This window comes from Herpailurus yagouaroundi, unplaced genomic scaffold (assembly GCF_014898765.1).
Source record: "Herpailurus yagouaroundi ecotype Mexico unplaced genomic scaffold, PumYag 77, whole genome shotgun sequence".
NCBI lineage: Eukaryota > Metazoa > Chordata > Mammalia > Carnivora > Felidae > Herpailurus > Herpailurus yagouaroundi.
In genome coordinates this window covers 80,566,180-80,582,473 of record NW_024412388.1, presented here as the reverse complement: position 1 = coordinate 80,582,473, position 16,294 = coordinate 80,566,180, and the positions used below count along the sequence as shown (strand labels likewise).

The 16,294-nt window shown below is 43.4% G+C and overlaps 1 protein-coding gene across 4 annotated transcripts in view; it reads left to right on the top strand.

Annotated features, from left to right (window-relative positions):
* Window positions 1-16,294, top strand: part of ABCA4 (ATP binding cassette subfamily A member 4) — a 133,810-nt gene that overhangs the window by 40,820 nt on the left and 76,696 nt on the right. For all 4 annotated transcript variants that reach the window (XM_040471025.1, XM_040471024.1, XM_040471026.1 and 1 more), the window contains 2 exons: window positions 251-448; window positions 15,730-15,935. In XM_040471025.1, coding sequence (XP_040326959.1) covers window positions 251-448; window positions 15,730-15,935 — 404 coding nt within the window. The remainder of the gene's footprint in view (window positions 1-250; window positions 449-15,729; window positions 15,936-16,294) is intronic.

Here is a 16,294-nt window from a genome sequence, read left to right as displayed (position 1 = left end):
TACCATTTTCCCTGTCATTCTTCCCAACCCCCAACATACACATTTTTCTTCTATACAGACCTATGTATTTAAGGGAAATTGGATATAGATAGGTATGCCTTATCGTGGAATGAAACCCACTAGCTTTTTAGGGAGGTTTAAAGTCTATCCCTATTCATTAAAAATTAGAAATGGCCTGAAACAAGGCCAGAGATCCTATGGAATCTTTAAGTAATATAATAATAATGTAATAACATTGCTTCCTCCCAAGGACACCCTGCAGAACCCAACAGTGAAAGACTTCTTGAATAGTCAGCTTGATGAGGAAGGTATTACTGTAGAAACTGTGCTGAACTTCCTGTATAAGGGTCCTCAAGAGAATCCGGCTGATGACGTGGCCAACTTTGACTGGAGGGATGTATTTAACATCACTGATCGCACCCTACGCCTGGCTAGTAGATATCTGGAGGTAAGGCATTTCATTTTCCCCATTGATGAACCAGGAATTCTCACAGTTCCCAAACAGAGATGGATCCTGTTCTCTAATAGCTTATGCACACTTGAAACAGTTCCCTTTTTACATCTCCTACCTCCTGATGGCTCCCTGACTCCACCCTGGCTGCTCCTCCTCCCTTGTAGCCTATACCGTAGTTGTGCTTGTCCTCAGCCCTCTCTTGTCTGCCATAGCTTTGGTCATCATTGGCCTCAAGTTCTGAGGTCCCACTGCTTTGTAGAAACTCTCACCCCCAGGTTCTACAGGCACATCAGACTCAATATATCCCAAAACAGATTTTCCTCCTTTAAAATCTGTCCTCCTCTAGCATTTCCTACCCTGATCCCTGTCCTCAGCGTTATTCCTTTTTTTTTTCTTACAATAGGAATGATTTTCATTTTTTTCCTTCTATAATTAATTAGTTTATTTTTTAAAATTTACATCCAAGGTAGTTAACATATAGCGTAATAATGATTTCAGGAGTAGAATTTAGTGACTCATCACTTACATGTAACACCCAGTGCTTCTCCCAACAAGTGCCTTCCTTTATGCCCCTCGCCCATTTAGCCCATCCCCCCACCCAACACCCCCCCAGCAACCCTCAGTTTGTTCTCTGTATTTAAAAGTCTCTTATGGTTTGTCCCCTTCACTGTTTTTATCTTATTTTTGCTTCCCTTCCCTTATATTCATCTGTTTTGTATCTTAAATTCCACATATGATTGAAGTCGTATGATATTTGTCTTTCTGTGACTAATTTCACTTAGCATAATACACTCTAGTTCCATCCATGTTGTTGCAAATGGCAAGATTTCATTCTTTTTAATCACTGAGTAATACTCCATTGTATATATATACACCACATCTTCTTTATCCATTCATCCGTCAGTGGACATTTGGGCGCTTTTCATACTTTGGTTATTGTCAATAGTGCTGCTATAAACATTGGGGTTCATGTGCCCTTCGAAACAGCACTCCTATATTCTTTGAGTAAATACCTAGTACTGCAATTGCTGGGTAGTAAGGTATTTCTATTTTTAATTTTTTGAGGAACCTCCATACTGTTTTCCGGAGTGACTGCACCAGTTTGCATTCCCACCAGCAGTGCAAGAGGGTTCCTCTTTTCTCTGCATCTTTGCCAACCTCTGTCATTGCCTGAGTTGTTAAGTGTAGCCATTCTGACAGGTGTGAGGTGGTATCTCATTGTGGTTTTGATCTGTATTTCTCTTGATGATGAGTGATATTGAGCATCTTTTCATGTGTCTGTTAGCCATATGGATGTCTTCTTGGAGCTCAGCACTGTTCCTAATTCTCAAGCCAGAGATTTTAGGGTCATCCTTTTTACCTTCTTCACATTTGACCCAACAGCTATTATTTACTGGGTGTTTCTTTGTGCCAAGCACGTGCTTTTATACATATTAGCTCATTTAGTCCTCACAAGAGCTCCACAAAGTGTGCACTATAATCATTCTTATTTTACAGATGCAGAAGCTGAGGCTTAAAGAGGCTAAATAAGATCTCCTCCTGTAGCTGTTATGTATAGCAGATAAGATCCAGATCTGGGTGTGTCTGAATTCAGAGCCTGCCCTACTGACCCCTCCACTGCCTCTGTCATGTCCAGTCACCGAGGATAATTGCGCACCCAATTCTAACACATGATGCTTTTTCCCATACCACCAAGAAATTCTTCAACACCAGCTGGATGTCCTGCATTTCAACTCAATTCTGACACTGCCTGGAGTTAGCATCAGATCCCACAGGTTAAGGGCTCAGTCCCATGACACTGACCCCCACCCCTACTTCAGACACCACCCTCACTTCTGTCCACAAGTTTAGATCACAGGTTCCCATGAATCCTTCCTGGATTCAGTTAATTTGTTAGAGCAGCCCACAGAATTCAGAAACATTTTACTCATTAGATCACTGGTTTATTATAAAAGGATATAACTCAGGAACAGCCAAGTGGAAGAGATACATAGGGCAAGGGAAAGGGTGTGGAGCTTAAGTGTCCTCTCTGGGCACACCATTCTCTCCAAATCTCCACATGTTCACCAATTCAGAAGTTCACCAAACCCCATCCTTTTAAGTTTTTATGGAGGTTTTATTACTTAGGCATGATTGATTAAACCATGGCCATTAGTGATTGAATTCAGTTTCCAGCCCACTTCTCTCCCTCCCCTCCTACCCTCTGATCACATGATTGGCTCCTCTGGAAACCAGTCCTCATCCTTAGGTGGGGTATAAAAGTCACCTTATGAACGTAACAAAACACACCTTAATGGTGCTCTTCACTTAGGAAATTCTAAGGGTTTTAGGAGCTCTGTACCAGAAACAAAGACCAAATACATATATCTTACTATATGTCATGGCATCACACTGAGCTTTATCTATCTCCTAAATATCTCTCAACTTCACCTCTTGCTTTTTAGGCTCTGAGTTCTGGAGGCATTATCATCTCTCTACCAGCCTGTTCCAGTAGCTTCTTCCCTGGGTTCCAGGGTCCAGTCTCTGTTGGATCAGGCATTTCTCCAGAGTTACATCCCAAACACACATCTGCCGGCATCACTCTCATGCTTAAAATCTCACTGACTCAGTCCCCAGGGAACAGAAATCCCTTCCACACCTGCCACAGCCCACCTTCCCAGTCATTGCTTGCTCACACATCTTCTGCTCTTCTCCACTGGCCCTTTTGCCACCCTCAGACATACACTGAATACTCAGGATTTACTGTGTGCAAATGCTGCCATTTATTAGAGCTTTTTTGCCTGAACAGAAAAAGATAATTTTTTGGACATATCCTGGAAGTTCAGGGGCTCTAGGGATTGAATGACGCCATGGGATCCTTATGTCTTTCCATCTCACATTGTGCTTGCTTCTGCTCAGCTTCAGTATCAGCTCGGCCCTCTCCATTTGGTGCTGCATCAGCTGCTCACAGCCCTCAGTGATTTTCTTCACCCCCAAAATTCTGCAAAAACAGGGAGTGGCTTTCCTATACCATAAGCATACTCCTGGATAGTTCTCTGATTGGCCTGGCTCTACCTATCCCTGAGTCTCTTGGGGGATTGTGTACTATGATGGGGAGGTCTAGGTCATACGTCCACCATGGAGTAAGGAAAGCAGAGTTAGCTTAATCTGAGTCTCAGGGACTGAGCAGGATTACCGGAAAGTGGAGGAGGCTGTTTCCTCCAAAAGAAGAAACATAAGGCAGAAAAGCCTGAAGTGACTTTTCCTTCCCCATCTGTTGAGCTTCCATTCAGTCATTCTTTGAGAGTCAGCTCTCAGATGTCCCTTCTGCTTCAACATAAATTTTAGCCATTCAGTCCTCTGAGCTTCCTCTACCACCTGTATCCCCATCCCTGGCCACGTCACTATCATCCACCTGCTGTGGTTATAACACAGGCAGGACTCTGGGTGGGGGGGGTGGGCAGAGATGGAAGAGAAGAGCTCTATTCCTTTATTCTTGCAGAATGGAGTTCATTGGTTCTCACAGTGTTTTTGTTAGGTACATCAGTAGTAAAGAATACTTCTTTTGTTTGACTTGACATTTGCATGGTGACACAGAGGTCTTAAAGGATTATTTTTTCCATGTAGCTTATGCTTAATGTAGCACCAGGCAACCCAACAGGTACTTAATATATACCAACTGTTTAGATGGATAAAAATTCAGTTTCTAGAACCATATTGCTTGGCTTCAAATCTCTGTTACTTGTGCCTCAGTTTCTGAATCTGTAAAATGGGGATATTAATAGCACTTACCTAAGAGGCTTGATATGAGAATTAACTGAGTTAATTCATGCAAAGCACTTGGAACAATTCCTGGAATATAGTAAGCACTTTAATACTAACTTTTTAACAATATACAAACCAACCAAAAATAAGGCTTAGGAAGAGGACTGGTATTAGTGAAATCAGACCCAGCCGCTGAGCTGTTCCTGGTGCCCTTGTAGGGATTTTTGAAGGAGCTGATCACATCCTGTCTCAGCCACCAAGACTTCCAAGAGCCTTGCAGTCCCATTAACCAAGCTAAGTGCTCCTAAGCAAAGGCCATAGTGGCCACAGGCCAGTGGCCTCCCCCAAGTGTTCCTAAGAGTGGTTTTGGTGGAGTCACAAGCCCAGCAGGTGATTATGATGAGGTGTCTGGTCTTCCTGCTGTTGCAGAGGTAGGAGAGAGACGGAAAGCAAGGGGGCGATGAACTGAAAGGGGAAATGTGCAGTGAGGAAGAAACCAATCATTGCAATGGGTCCTGGGATTTTCTGCTTTTGTTCTTGTGCTTCGGGAAGTCTGGAAGAGACTTGGAGAGCCTCCATCTCCCATCCTGATGACTGCTTAAGAGCAGATGGGGATGAGACCTCCTCCCCAGTGGCTCTAAGAGTCTCTTCAGGACAGGAGAGCAAGTATGTTTCTTTACAGGCTATTTAAGACTCAAATGAAGCTCTCCTTTTCAGGAATATGACTTGCACTAAAGAGGTTTAAGAACTTCCTCTTGGGCCACACTTGTTGTCTACTTCCCTGCATGTTCCAAGAAAGAAAAAAATCATTTCAGGACAATTAAGCAAAAACAGCTTTTAAGTGAAAATTATGTTGATCTAGGTCAATGTGGTACTCAGATGTGATATTGAACAATAACACAAGCTGTCAGAACTAGGAGTAAAGACCTTTAAGCCTTTTGTCTTTATAGGAAAAGGGAATGATTTAATTGGTTTTCTCTTCAACTGATAGAAAAGTTAAATCTGCTTCCTTTCTACTTGGAATGAGGCTTTAGTTACTGGAAATTCCATTAAGTAGCCTGGAGAGTTCTCAATCCCCTGGAGCCGCCTTGCCGGGTCACTTCTATGCAATTTTAGGCTACTGCTTGTAGAAACTTCTCAGCTGTCCAGTGAGGACAAATGGGCCTGAATCTCTGCTTCTTATGAGCTAAGTCACTGTGAGAAATTCACTTTACCTGCTAAGGCTCGATTGGCTTGTATGTAAAATCCAGATAACACAACAGACTTCAAAGAGTTGATGTCAGGACAAAATGAGAGAAGTGTGCAGAGCAGTCTGTACGTTCATGCCATTGATAGTTTGGCATGTGTATAAATTCTCAACCTTGGGTTCTGGCTGTTAGGTGGGGGTGGTAATGCCCTCCTTTTCAGGCGGCTATGAGGGTGAATGGGAGAGGGCTGGATGCATAGTAGAGACGTTCCATGCATGGCAACTCTTCCCCTGAACCACAGACCAGGTAAAGTCTTTCTCAGATTGAAAAACTTTGTGTAAACTTTAATGAGACACTATGAAGCTACTATTTACATTAACCTTAGTGAAATGGCTTAGAATCAAGACGGCCAGATCATTCCTGAAGGCCCAGAAGGATGGCTCTGCCCTGGGCTCCATTTTGTAACTTCTGTGGACAGTGGTCCAGTGGCTCTAGAACTTCTCCTGTCCTCAGAGTACCTGCTCAACAAGACGCTTCTAAAATCTCATTCATTCCATAATCCTCTGATCCCCTGCCCTTAGCAGGGAAAAAGAAAGAAATGAACATAAAGGCAGCCTTCCTAGTGAGAACGTGGGCAATGGGCTAGGGAAAGGGGTGAGGGTAGTGTTTGGGGAGCCTCACATCTCAAACATATGGAGAGATTCATTTCTGCAGGCCTTCTGATCACCGTCTTCCTCACATTTAAGGAGACTGAAGGCAAATGAGTCTTCACATAGGTAAATCTCTTAAACTGGTATATGTATACTTTATGGTCATAATTTATGTGTGTCTTACATATATTTTTTTCTTGAGAAAAACACAATGGAAAAATTAACAAATTATTCCTCTGATTACCCTTTAGTTAAAACAAACATACATACCCCTACCCTTTGATTTCTTTGTTTAGTGAAAGATTAGGCCTGGCACAAATGAGATACTATTTAGAGTTCACAGTGTATTTAATTTACATAGTATATTTGAATTTCAGGTCTTGAATTTCGCATCAGGAAGCTGAATTCAGCCAAATTTCAATATGAAAATACCTCCAATCAAGGCATAAAATTGTATTTGAACCAGCCAAAGCTACCTTTCCCTAAGTCTTGAGAAAACATGCCCTCATTAACTGGTTTTGCCTCAGATGTCATCACAGTCAGTATATGTGTATAGCTAATATTTGTTTTCTTCGTGGTGATTATCTTGCTGATAAATTAGCCATAGTGGGATTTTCTGGACTGCTTTTCCTCTGTACCTTGCATGCTCCTGGCCACATGCCACCACCACCCAACCAGAATGTGCTCAGGGAGTATAGTTTTCAGGCTAGCCTAAGAAAAAATAGGATTAGAAAGATAAAGCCACAGATCACATAATATCTTTAGAGTTAGATATGTAGATATTTGTGGAATATTTCTCCTACTGCTTTCTTCTGTTGATGCGTTGGCTCTAGATATGCACTGGGAAGCTAGAGAGAAATCAGGGGAGAGGTAGAAAGTGCAGAAGTCTATACCATCAGAGCAGTGCTATTTAGAGGGCCATGAACTAGATCATAAGCAGTGACCTTATTCTCTGCCTCTTCAATCTCTCAGAAGCGTAGAATGGAACTGAGGAAGGAGAACGCAGGTGAGGGGTGAGCTGGGGTCATGGGTGAAGGGAAGGGACTTGAATTTGAGGCACTTTTATATGCCATCTCATGTAAGCCTCCTAACTGCCTGCCAGTAGGCATGATTGTTTTCATTTTATATAATTAAAAATGGAGGCTCAAAGAAGTTGACTGACTTGCCTAACAGCGCAGCAGATAAGTGGGGGATCCAGAATTCAAGTCCAGACCTGTCTGGCTCTAATGAGGAAGTTCTTTCTTTTATACTATGAGGGGCACATTGGTGGGGGCTCAGTATGTATTGTCTGGATAAATTATATAATGAGTTGAATGAAGACAGCAATTATTTTGTAATACTCTGAATGATAGACATTATTTTGATTGGGACTTTTCTGCTTGGAAATAACTAGATTTAGAGTGGGAAACCAAAATGATTTTAGCTGATTTGGTCATTCATATATTCGCATGCACTGAACTACCTACATCTGAATACAAATAATCCCTGACCCCTAATAGCTCACACTTTATTGGGAGAGTTAAGAATGATATTAAATAACGCTATATTAATGGTCTCTCAGAGGACTCCTAGAACAATAATTCAGTCTGGTGGAGTAGAAACAAATTGCACAAATCCAAATTCACATGTCACCTATCCTCCAAGAACTGTCAGTTCTTCTCCAAATCATCTCTGAAATCCCTGCTTCCTCTCCTTATCCACGTATGGCCTCTGTTCAGAGTCTGTATTATCTCTCCTAGCTGGTCCCTGGATCTCCTTCTCTTCTACTGCTTCTACTCAGCTCCCACACTGCCTCCAGTGAGGTCTTTGTAAAACCAACTTCACCATGACATTCCTGCTGAAAGCTCCTTAGTGACACCTGGTTGCTGTAAAGGTGAAGACATTCCCAGTCTAGCTCCTCCAGGAGTCTTCCGCATTGTATGAGATGGCATGCTGCCCCAGGCCTCCCACCTGGACAGCCAGACTCCTCCCCTCCTTCACCTGCTGGCTCCCCTTCAGGACTCAACTCCTGTTTTTCAGGCCTTCCTCTACACCTGCTATTCCTCCATCGTAGCCCTTGATAATTATTTGTTCATAAGCCTCCCCATCCCCATAGACCTGAGCCCCTTAAGGGCTGAAACTCTGTCTTATTTATCTTTTGATTTCCCACTTTATCTTAGTGGAGCTGCAGTGACATGAAGTAAATGCCCATACATGCCAAATTAAGACTGAAAACACATATATGCTCGGTCTAAAAGATTGAACTTGCTGGCTAAGCAAGGCAGAAAGATACTTTCAGGCAACAGGAAGAGCATAATCACAGCGCAGGGGTGTGGCTGTAGCATCAGGGGAGTAGGTGGGGGTAGGGAGGAGCAGCAGTGTCTGGAGATGAGACTGGAAAGGTCAGCTGGCCTGGCTTCTGAGAGCTTTTACTCTGTAGGTTACAGGATGCCATCTCCAGCACTTATTCACGGCTTCTGTGATTTGGGGCAACAATACTATTCCACCGCCTGAAAAATGAGGGTGATAACCTGAGCTGCAGTTTGGGAAGTGTTTACCAGAGTGGCTGAACTGGCTACTTGTAATCAGAATGTGCTCTGACTGGACAGTGCCTGACTCTGGTGGTTATGAAACACTTTGAATACAGTAACCTCCCGGAGTTGTTGGAATGATTAAACTTGAAAGCTTTGAGAGCTCCAGTCTTCTGCAATTATTATCCAGGTTATTATGTCTTTCCTTGGACCAATTAGGAAGCATTATCTGGTGGCTTTGCCCAGTGTATATCTTGGTGCTCCAACTTGCCTTTTTTGTTTCATTATTTATTTGTTTTAGAAACAGACATTTTTTTTAGCAGCTGTGCATTTCCTGTCCCTTTGTTTTCCAGTCGTAGTGCATTTCCTCACTCTTTGTGGTAGAAGGTTTCAGATGTCTGTCCACAGTGCCCAGTGTGTTAGATAAAATTTATTGTAGTGCCTTTGGCTCTCTGTCTCACCATCCCAACCAACTTGAGCAGCCCAAAGCTATTTTATTTGGTGGCTTTTTCCACGTGGTGGGAAATGAATGTTAAGTGTTAGAGTCTAGAGCTGCCAGGAAAGTCATTCTGGGATGTTTGCCCACATCCATTGGCACTTTTCAAAAGGAACCCCAGGTGTCCACATTAACACCAGCAGGACCACCTCAGGCCTCCATTGGCATTCATCAGCTGCTTTGTTCTCAGCCTTAGTATGGAAGTTAAAGATGTAAGAGGCAGGACCACAGAGCCTACATCTCTAAGGGTGCAGCCTCTCCCTTATCCCTGGACACATCCTGGGTGTATTAGTCAGAATATGTCCGCGCAGGGTGCCATTCCCCTGTGATTATCAAGTTCAAACAAAAAGAGAGATTCTTTCTTTGCCTCCACTGGGCCACGCTTCCACTTGGTATATAATTTAATTCATCTATTACTTAATGTGTTTGAATTTAGCGTCTGGCAGGTCAGAGTTGAAGAAGGAAGCCTGCTGCTACTGCAGCTTCTCCTCCCAAGATGGTGTTTGATTTAGCAGAGTAAACAAATGACTGCATTCTCTAGGGCTCTTGAGCACAGCTGCCTGCCGTGGAGAGAGCTTGGACCTCTTCCGCTAGGGTGAACTCTGCTTCCTGGGGAGTATCAGCAAAACAACCAACGAGGAAATGTAGGGCTTGTGCGGATTTCAAGTGCTGGTCACCTTGCCACCGGGGTCTGGCTACAGCAGTTGGGAAATGAAGGGAACGAAGAAGCCTTTTCTCTCGTCCTACTGCCCTTGGCTGTCACAGGGCATTGTAATGGTTCTCTTTCAGATTCTGAACTCTGGTTGCAAAATTTGCCTGGAATCATCAGCCTCTGAGGCCATAAGACACAGACTTTTTATTCACAGAAGATGTCCTTTGAATTTTTTTCCCATTAGCGATTCTATCTTTATGTTGAGACCCTTAAACTGGCCAATTCTTACCTACCTACAGTATTCTTCCCTAACGTCCATGACCATACAGTTTCTCTCTGTGTAGAATCAGATAGCTTTTCTAGATAGACTCCATGGCCTCAGCCTTGTTAGAGTCTACTATGCTTTCACTTATAAGCTAATCAGACCAGACCAAATATGCCAAAATCCATGACCCTAGCTATGGGTTTAGTCATTCATCTTTGCCTCCCAAACACACTCATGCACACACTCACATAAGTGTACATGCCCATTATCCGAGATTTTAACTTCAGGGACAAGAGCAAGTACCAACAGATAATGAGGCCACTTGCTCTAAGGCAGGTGACCTCCCCATGAGAATACAAGGGTACATCATGAGTCATATCTCAGAGGATGACCCAGGAACTTCTGACTTACGTCCAAAACAGCTTCCACAATTACTGCGCCTTTACTTGAGGGAGATTTGGGGAGGATGACGTTCTGGATTATCTTCATAAGACCTTCCTCTGGGTGGAGTTGTCTGACTTTCACTGGATGGCCAATGAGCAGCTAGTGAACACTAGTGATTTAGGACACACCCCCACCCATATCCCCATTGCCCAGGAGGGACACAGGCTTTGGCTTCAGTCTATAGTATTGTTCGAACCAGATAAAATGCTGTAAATCAGCTTGGGTTGGGTTGTGTTCCCAGCCATATTATTGAAAGAAAATAGCTGCCCTCCTTCCCAGACAGACAGCTGTCACAAATGAAGGGCAACTTGGCAGGGGCTTAAAAGCTGTTAGACTTTGTTGACTTTTAAAATATTTTGCAAAAACAGTAATAAAAGTGGTATTTATCAAATTCTCCTTATTTGTGAGACCATTTAGTGTCCTCCGTGGTTAAAATATAGGCTCATTCCATGTATGTCAATCATTTGCCAATAAAGTGGTTTAAAAAAAAAAAAGTAGGCTCACTCCAGAGCAATTTTGCCTCGTTATGCCTCATATATGAGCTTGGAATGATAATTGTAACTGACCTCATGACGTGGTTGTAAGGATTCAAGGGTTAATATGAGTAAAGCCCTTGGGCCAGCTTGGGTATGTAGTAAGCCTTCAGTAAGCATCAGCTTTTATTCTTACCAGGAGGCACTGGCTGGCCCTTCCCAAACACTGTCATGTGACCCTTAAAACACACCTATGAGGGGTAGGGTGTATCTCAATTTTGCCAATAGGGAAACACAGACCATACAATCAGAAAACAGCAGAATGGGGATGGCATTCAAGGCTGTTTGTCTCTTAAACACTATGCCATGTCACTTTCCAAGATGGGGAAAATAGCTGTGAAAATGGGTCAGATGTTTCAGGATAGAAATGAGTGTTTGAGAACCTATTAAGTTCTGTTTTTCCACAGAGTATCAGGGTACCAATCTAGGGGGAGGCAGCAGGAAACATGACTGTGAATCAGCTGCCTGATAAAACAGCCAGGATGGAGCCCACGTCATTGTGGGTCTCAACAATGTCACTGAAAACATCAGCTGCTTATTCCAGTATGGATTTCCCTTTAAGACATGAAAGGAGAGTTCAAAGAGAATGAGCTAGATGGCTCAGAAAGTCACATTATTAAAATATATTTGTTTTTATTAGCTTTTTTGCTTCAGTGAGAGTTACACTCTCATTAACATTATACCAAAAACTCACTTTTCACTAATTACTCCTAGTTTATCCTCTGAATCCAGGGTGCACAGGATTATGTTCAAAATACAGTAGTAAAGCTGTATTTCTTACAGCATTCAAGATGTCTAAATTTAAATCAATTCAATTCAGTAAACACTTACTGCGTCCTTTTCACGAGAAAACACTCTTCCAGAGACTACAGTGAACAAGAATGGCCCTTGACCTCTGATAACTTACTGTCTCTAGAGCTTTGATGACCAAAGCAATAACCTGTGGCAACATGTGGCTAAATTTTAATTAAAGAAAAAATTCAGTGCCTCAGATGCGCTAGACATTTTCAAGTGCTCAATAGCTTTTTTGGGTTACTGGCCACCATATTGGATAGGGCAGATATAGAACATTTCCACCATGTGGCAAGTTCTGCTGTACAGTGCTGCTCTGCTGGACAGGGGCAAGAGATCCTCCTGTTTGGGAATTCTCTTGCCCTGACTTTGTAGAGTAAGTGTGGCTTACTCTTAGAGGAACGTGTGGAAACAGCACTACCCTTCAGGCTTGATGTTTGAAGACACAGATTCAGATTCTGCTCCTGACCTGTATTGATCTTGGGCAAGGCCCTTTGCCCTTCTGGTGCCAGTTTCCTCTTCAGTAAAGCAAGGACATCAGACCACAAAACCTCTATGACTCCTTCTGTCCAAATGCCCTGTGATACTGTGAGTGAATTTGTAGAATAGTCTGTGTGTCACAGTGTACCACAGCTAAACTATGATGAATTCCATCTCCCAAAATAATTTTTTCATCTTAGAAATTTAATTTCAAATTCACCTTAATTGTCAATACTAAAATTCTATATACGCAGACCTAAACTTGCTAAACTGATTTATTTATTAATTTATTTTTATTGTTTTTTTTTAAAGATTTTTTAAAGTCATCTCTATACCCCACATGGGGCTCAAACTTATGACCCCAAGATCAAATAGTTGTATGCCCTACCAACTGAGCCAGCCAGATGCCACCCAAACTGATTTTTTTTAATGAGATTATTTTATTACATTTTTATTGGACAGGGTCTCCCCAGAGGAAACTTAAATGTGTTTCTTTTTCTTTCCTTTTTTAATGTACTCTAGCAGTTTAGTTTTGATGCTTCCTTGCCCAAGCAGGTTGTCAGTTCTCTGTCCCCGTAGGGTGCTTTTAAGTACTGACCAGGGCTAGGAGTCACACCCTTGGTCTTAGACTGTGGTGAAAATCTATATTCCCCGCCACCACCCCCCCCCAAAAAAAAGGTAATCATAAAATACCAAACCCTGTGTTAGTTCCATCCAGAAAAAATAAACACATGTTTAGGACTTTCAGTGTCATGAGGTACTAAGTCCTTTAGTGCTATGCTGGGCAATGCCTGTTTGCAAAAGAATAGCTGGGTCAAGAAAATTTCCTATTTTTTTAATTCTGTGATATATGACTATACTTGTGTGTGTGTGTGTGTGTGTTTTTTTTAACATGTTACTTGTTTTTGAGAGAGAGTGCATAAGCAGGGGAGGGGCAGAGAGAGAGGGGGGAGCAGAGGATCCGAAGCAGGCTCCAGGCTCTGTGCTGACAGCAGTGAGCCCATGTGGGGCTCAAACTCACGAACCATGAGATCATGACCTGAACCGAAGTTGGACGCTCAATTGACTGAGTCACCCAGGCACCCCACTTACTGGTATTTTAAAAAGAAATTCCACTTCCATTTAAGATAACTTAGTATGGTGTCACTTAAGCCTTGGCCCTCTATATTTTCTCATTACCGGTGTTCCTCTTTCCCATATCATCTGGAAAGCTAACAGTTTCTTTTGTTTCCTTTCTTTTTATCTAGAAGGCTGAGAACATTACATGGGACCTGCTCCCAGGATGTGGAGCCTGAGGTGGGACAGTTTAGTTCAGAAGGCCCAAAGAGGGTGGGTTTGCAGTACTTTGTTGTTCCGATTCAGCTCCTTGGCCACAGTGAGGCTTCTGGTTGACCCTCTGAGGTTTCCTAAAGGAGACTTAGCAGTGAGGGGTTGGGTGAAGAGTTGGGCTTGCCTACTTCTTACCAGGTCAGCGGGAGCTCAGGTGTCTGATCAGTTCCTTTATGACCTGTCCACCATCCTTGCTTCTCTACTTCAGATATTAGTTGTGGGATCAAGTGAGCTAGAGTTTGATACCTACTCCACCACTTTGGGGAAGTTACTCAACTTCTTGGAACCTAAGTTCCCTGGACTGCAAAGTGAGGATAAATAATAACTGTGCTCTCCTGCTTTACGAGACAGTTGGAAGCTCACAGTTGGGGCAGTGGACCAGGCTATATCCGAGGTTCCTGACATGAGGGGAGGAAGTCTGGGCCTCCTAGACAGTGGGGAGGGAATCCACGGCCAGCCACTTGCTAGCTGTGTGACCTCTGTCAGATCTCCTCCAGTTCTGTTTCTTCTTCAGTAAACTGAGGATTCCAGGTAACTCACAGACTCTGTGTAAGTTTATGTGTTCCTTTAAGCCTCTGTCACAACTGCCTCCTAACCAGTCTTCCTGCTTCCCTTCTTGCCTCACCAGTGACTGAAACACAGTCGGACCCCACACATCATACCCTTGCTTAAAACTTTCCACTGGTTTCTTAACGCCTTTTTAGAGTTTGTCTTGAAGCCCTCTGGTTAGCATGGGAAGCTGCCTGTCCTAGGAAACCCTTTGCTGGTTGGTCACACTGCAAGTGCAGTAGGGCAACTGATGTCCCCATCCACTTCCTAGTGCTCACCTGTCACCACTCACCTCTGGCCACTGCCACTTGTCTGCACATTGGAAAGAGCATTCAGCACAATGCTGATGCCCTGGCCCTCCCTTTTGAGGGTGAGTGTCATTGTTTGGAGTGGTGTCTGAGAGTAGGTGTCTATGTAAAGCTCTCCAGTGGTTCTAAACACAGCCAAAGATGGAAACCACTGCTCTGTTCTTGTAGGTCTCCGGACACCCCACATGCTGTTCCCTATGCTGGAGCTGACCTTCCCCTTGATTTTTTCTCTTGGCTAATTCCTTATCCTCATCCTACTCAGGAGTTCCTTCCTCCAGGCAGCCCTCCTATGCCCCTCCAGGTAGACTTAGCTACTGATGGACTCTCAGACTACCCTGGGCTTGCTTTCATCAGAACCCAGTAATTCTGTATTATGGTTGGTGTACTCCAACCCTCTCTTTATTAGGTCTAGAGCTTCAGAAAAAAGTTTATCTTTCCTCCTTGTATCCCTGGAGCCAGCAGGCTCTGGCACATTACAGGCTCTCGGTAAGTATTCGGTGAACAAATTAATCAAGACAAGGCCATTTGACCTCTCGTGAGTTATATTCTAAGAAACAAACATTGACACAATAACCCTAGTGTATTATAGGAACAAGAAGTTAAGGAAAAATCAGATCCCAGTGTAGCCTAATACCTTAACAAATCTATAAAAGTGAACAAGTCCCAGTGTTCAAATTAAAAGAAATTCTTAGTGCTTTTTTGTGGGTAATTAGTTTTGTCTCTTCCGGGGGAGAAAAAAGACCTATTAGGAAATTCTCCCCCACCCACATTACCTGTCAAAACTGTAACTGGAAATGATTTTCCTGACTAAATCATTTTGGCTCTTTCTTTTATTTTCTTTCTTCCTCCTTGTTCTAATCCTTCAGCTGGCCATCATTGTGTGTTTGCAGAGAGGCAGGAAGGTTCGCCACTAGGACTGTTTCTCTCTCTCTTTAAAACTCTTTTATCGGCTTGCTTTCTGATCTTCAAAGCAGCCTGTATCCAATGTGACCCCACTCCCTTGCCTCCCCATGCTGAGGAGTGAGAGCTGTGAGTATTTTTGTCACTTTAAAGGCTTGCATTATTTGGACAGCCTTGGACAGCCGAGTAGTGCAGCCCTCACTAAATCTGGAGGGATGAGAGCAAGTCAGCGTTTGTAGGCCCTCTTTACCCACAAATCTAGACACAGTGAAAAATTGACACCAGACCTCACAGTTAAGCAGACAGTAAGTTCATAGATCTCCTTGCGTTTGACCCATCCCTTGGGGCAGCAGCCCTTACCCTCTGCCCTTTTTTGCAGTTGAGACTTTTCTGTTGGTGTTCTTCAAATGCTCTCAACTTTTGTGATTATCTGCAGTGCTTGATCCTGGATAAGTTTGAAAGCTATGATGATGAAATTCAGCTCACTCAACGAGCCCTGTCTCTGCTGGAGGAAAACAGGTTCTGGGCTGGTGTCGTGTTCCCTGACATGTATCCCTGGACCAGTGCCCTGCCACCCCACGTGAAGTACAAGATCCGGATGGACATAGATGTGGTGGAGAAAACCAATAAGATCAAGGACAGGTGATGTTTCAGGCAACCTTGAAGGCCCTACATATCCGCAGGAATGTAAGGGCAAGGAGCATCTCCTCCTAGGGACAGGAGGGTTACTTGGATAGGCACAGAAACACTTTGGCACCAGAGAACTAAGCTAACTAACTAGTTGGCCCTGTTAGTTGGTGGGACCAGGAGAGCTCAGTTACCCTGTCATCACCAACAACCCCCACCCCACCCCACCAACTCAGCACTTGTCCCCAGCTGGCCTTTGTGCAATGTGGAGATGGAAACCTCTAGGGATTGAATTATCTTCACATAGAGATTCTACAAATAAGGTTTCTCCAAAGTCACTGGGAAATTACATTTGAATACAGAGTGAGGGATTG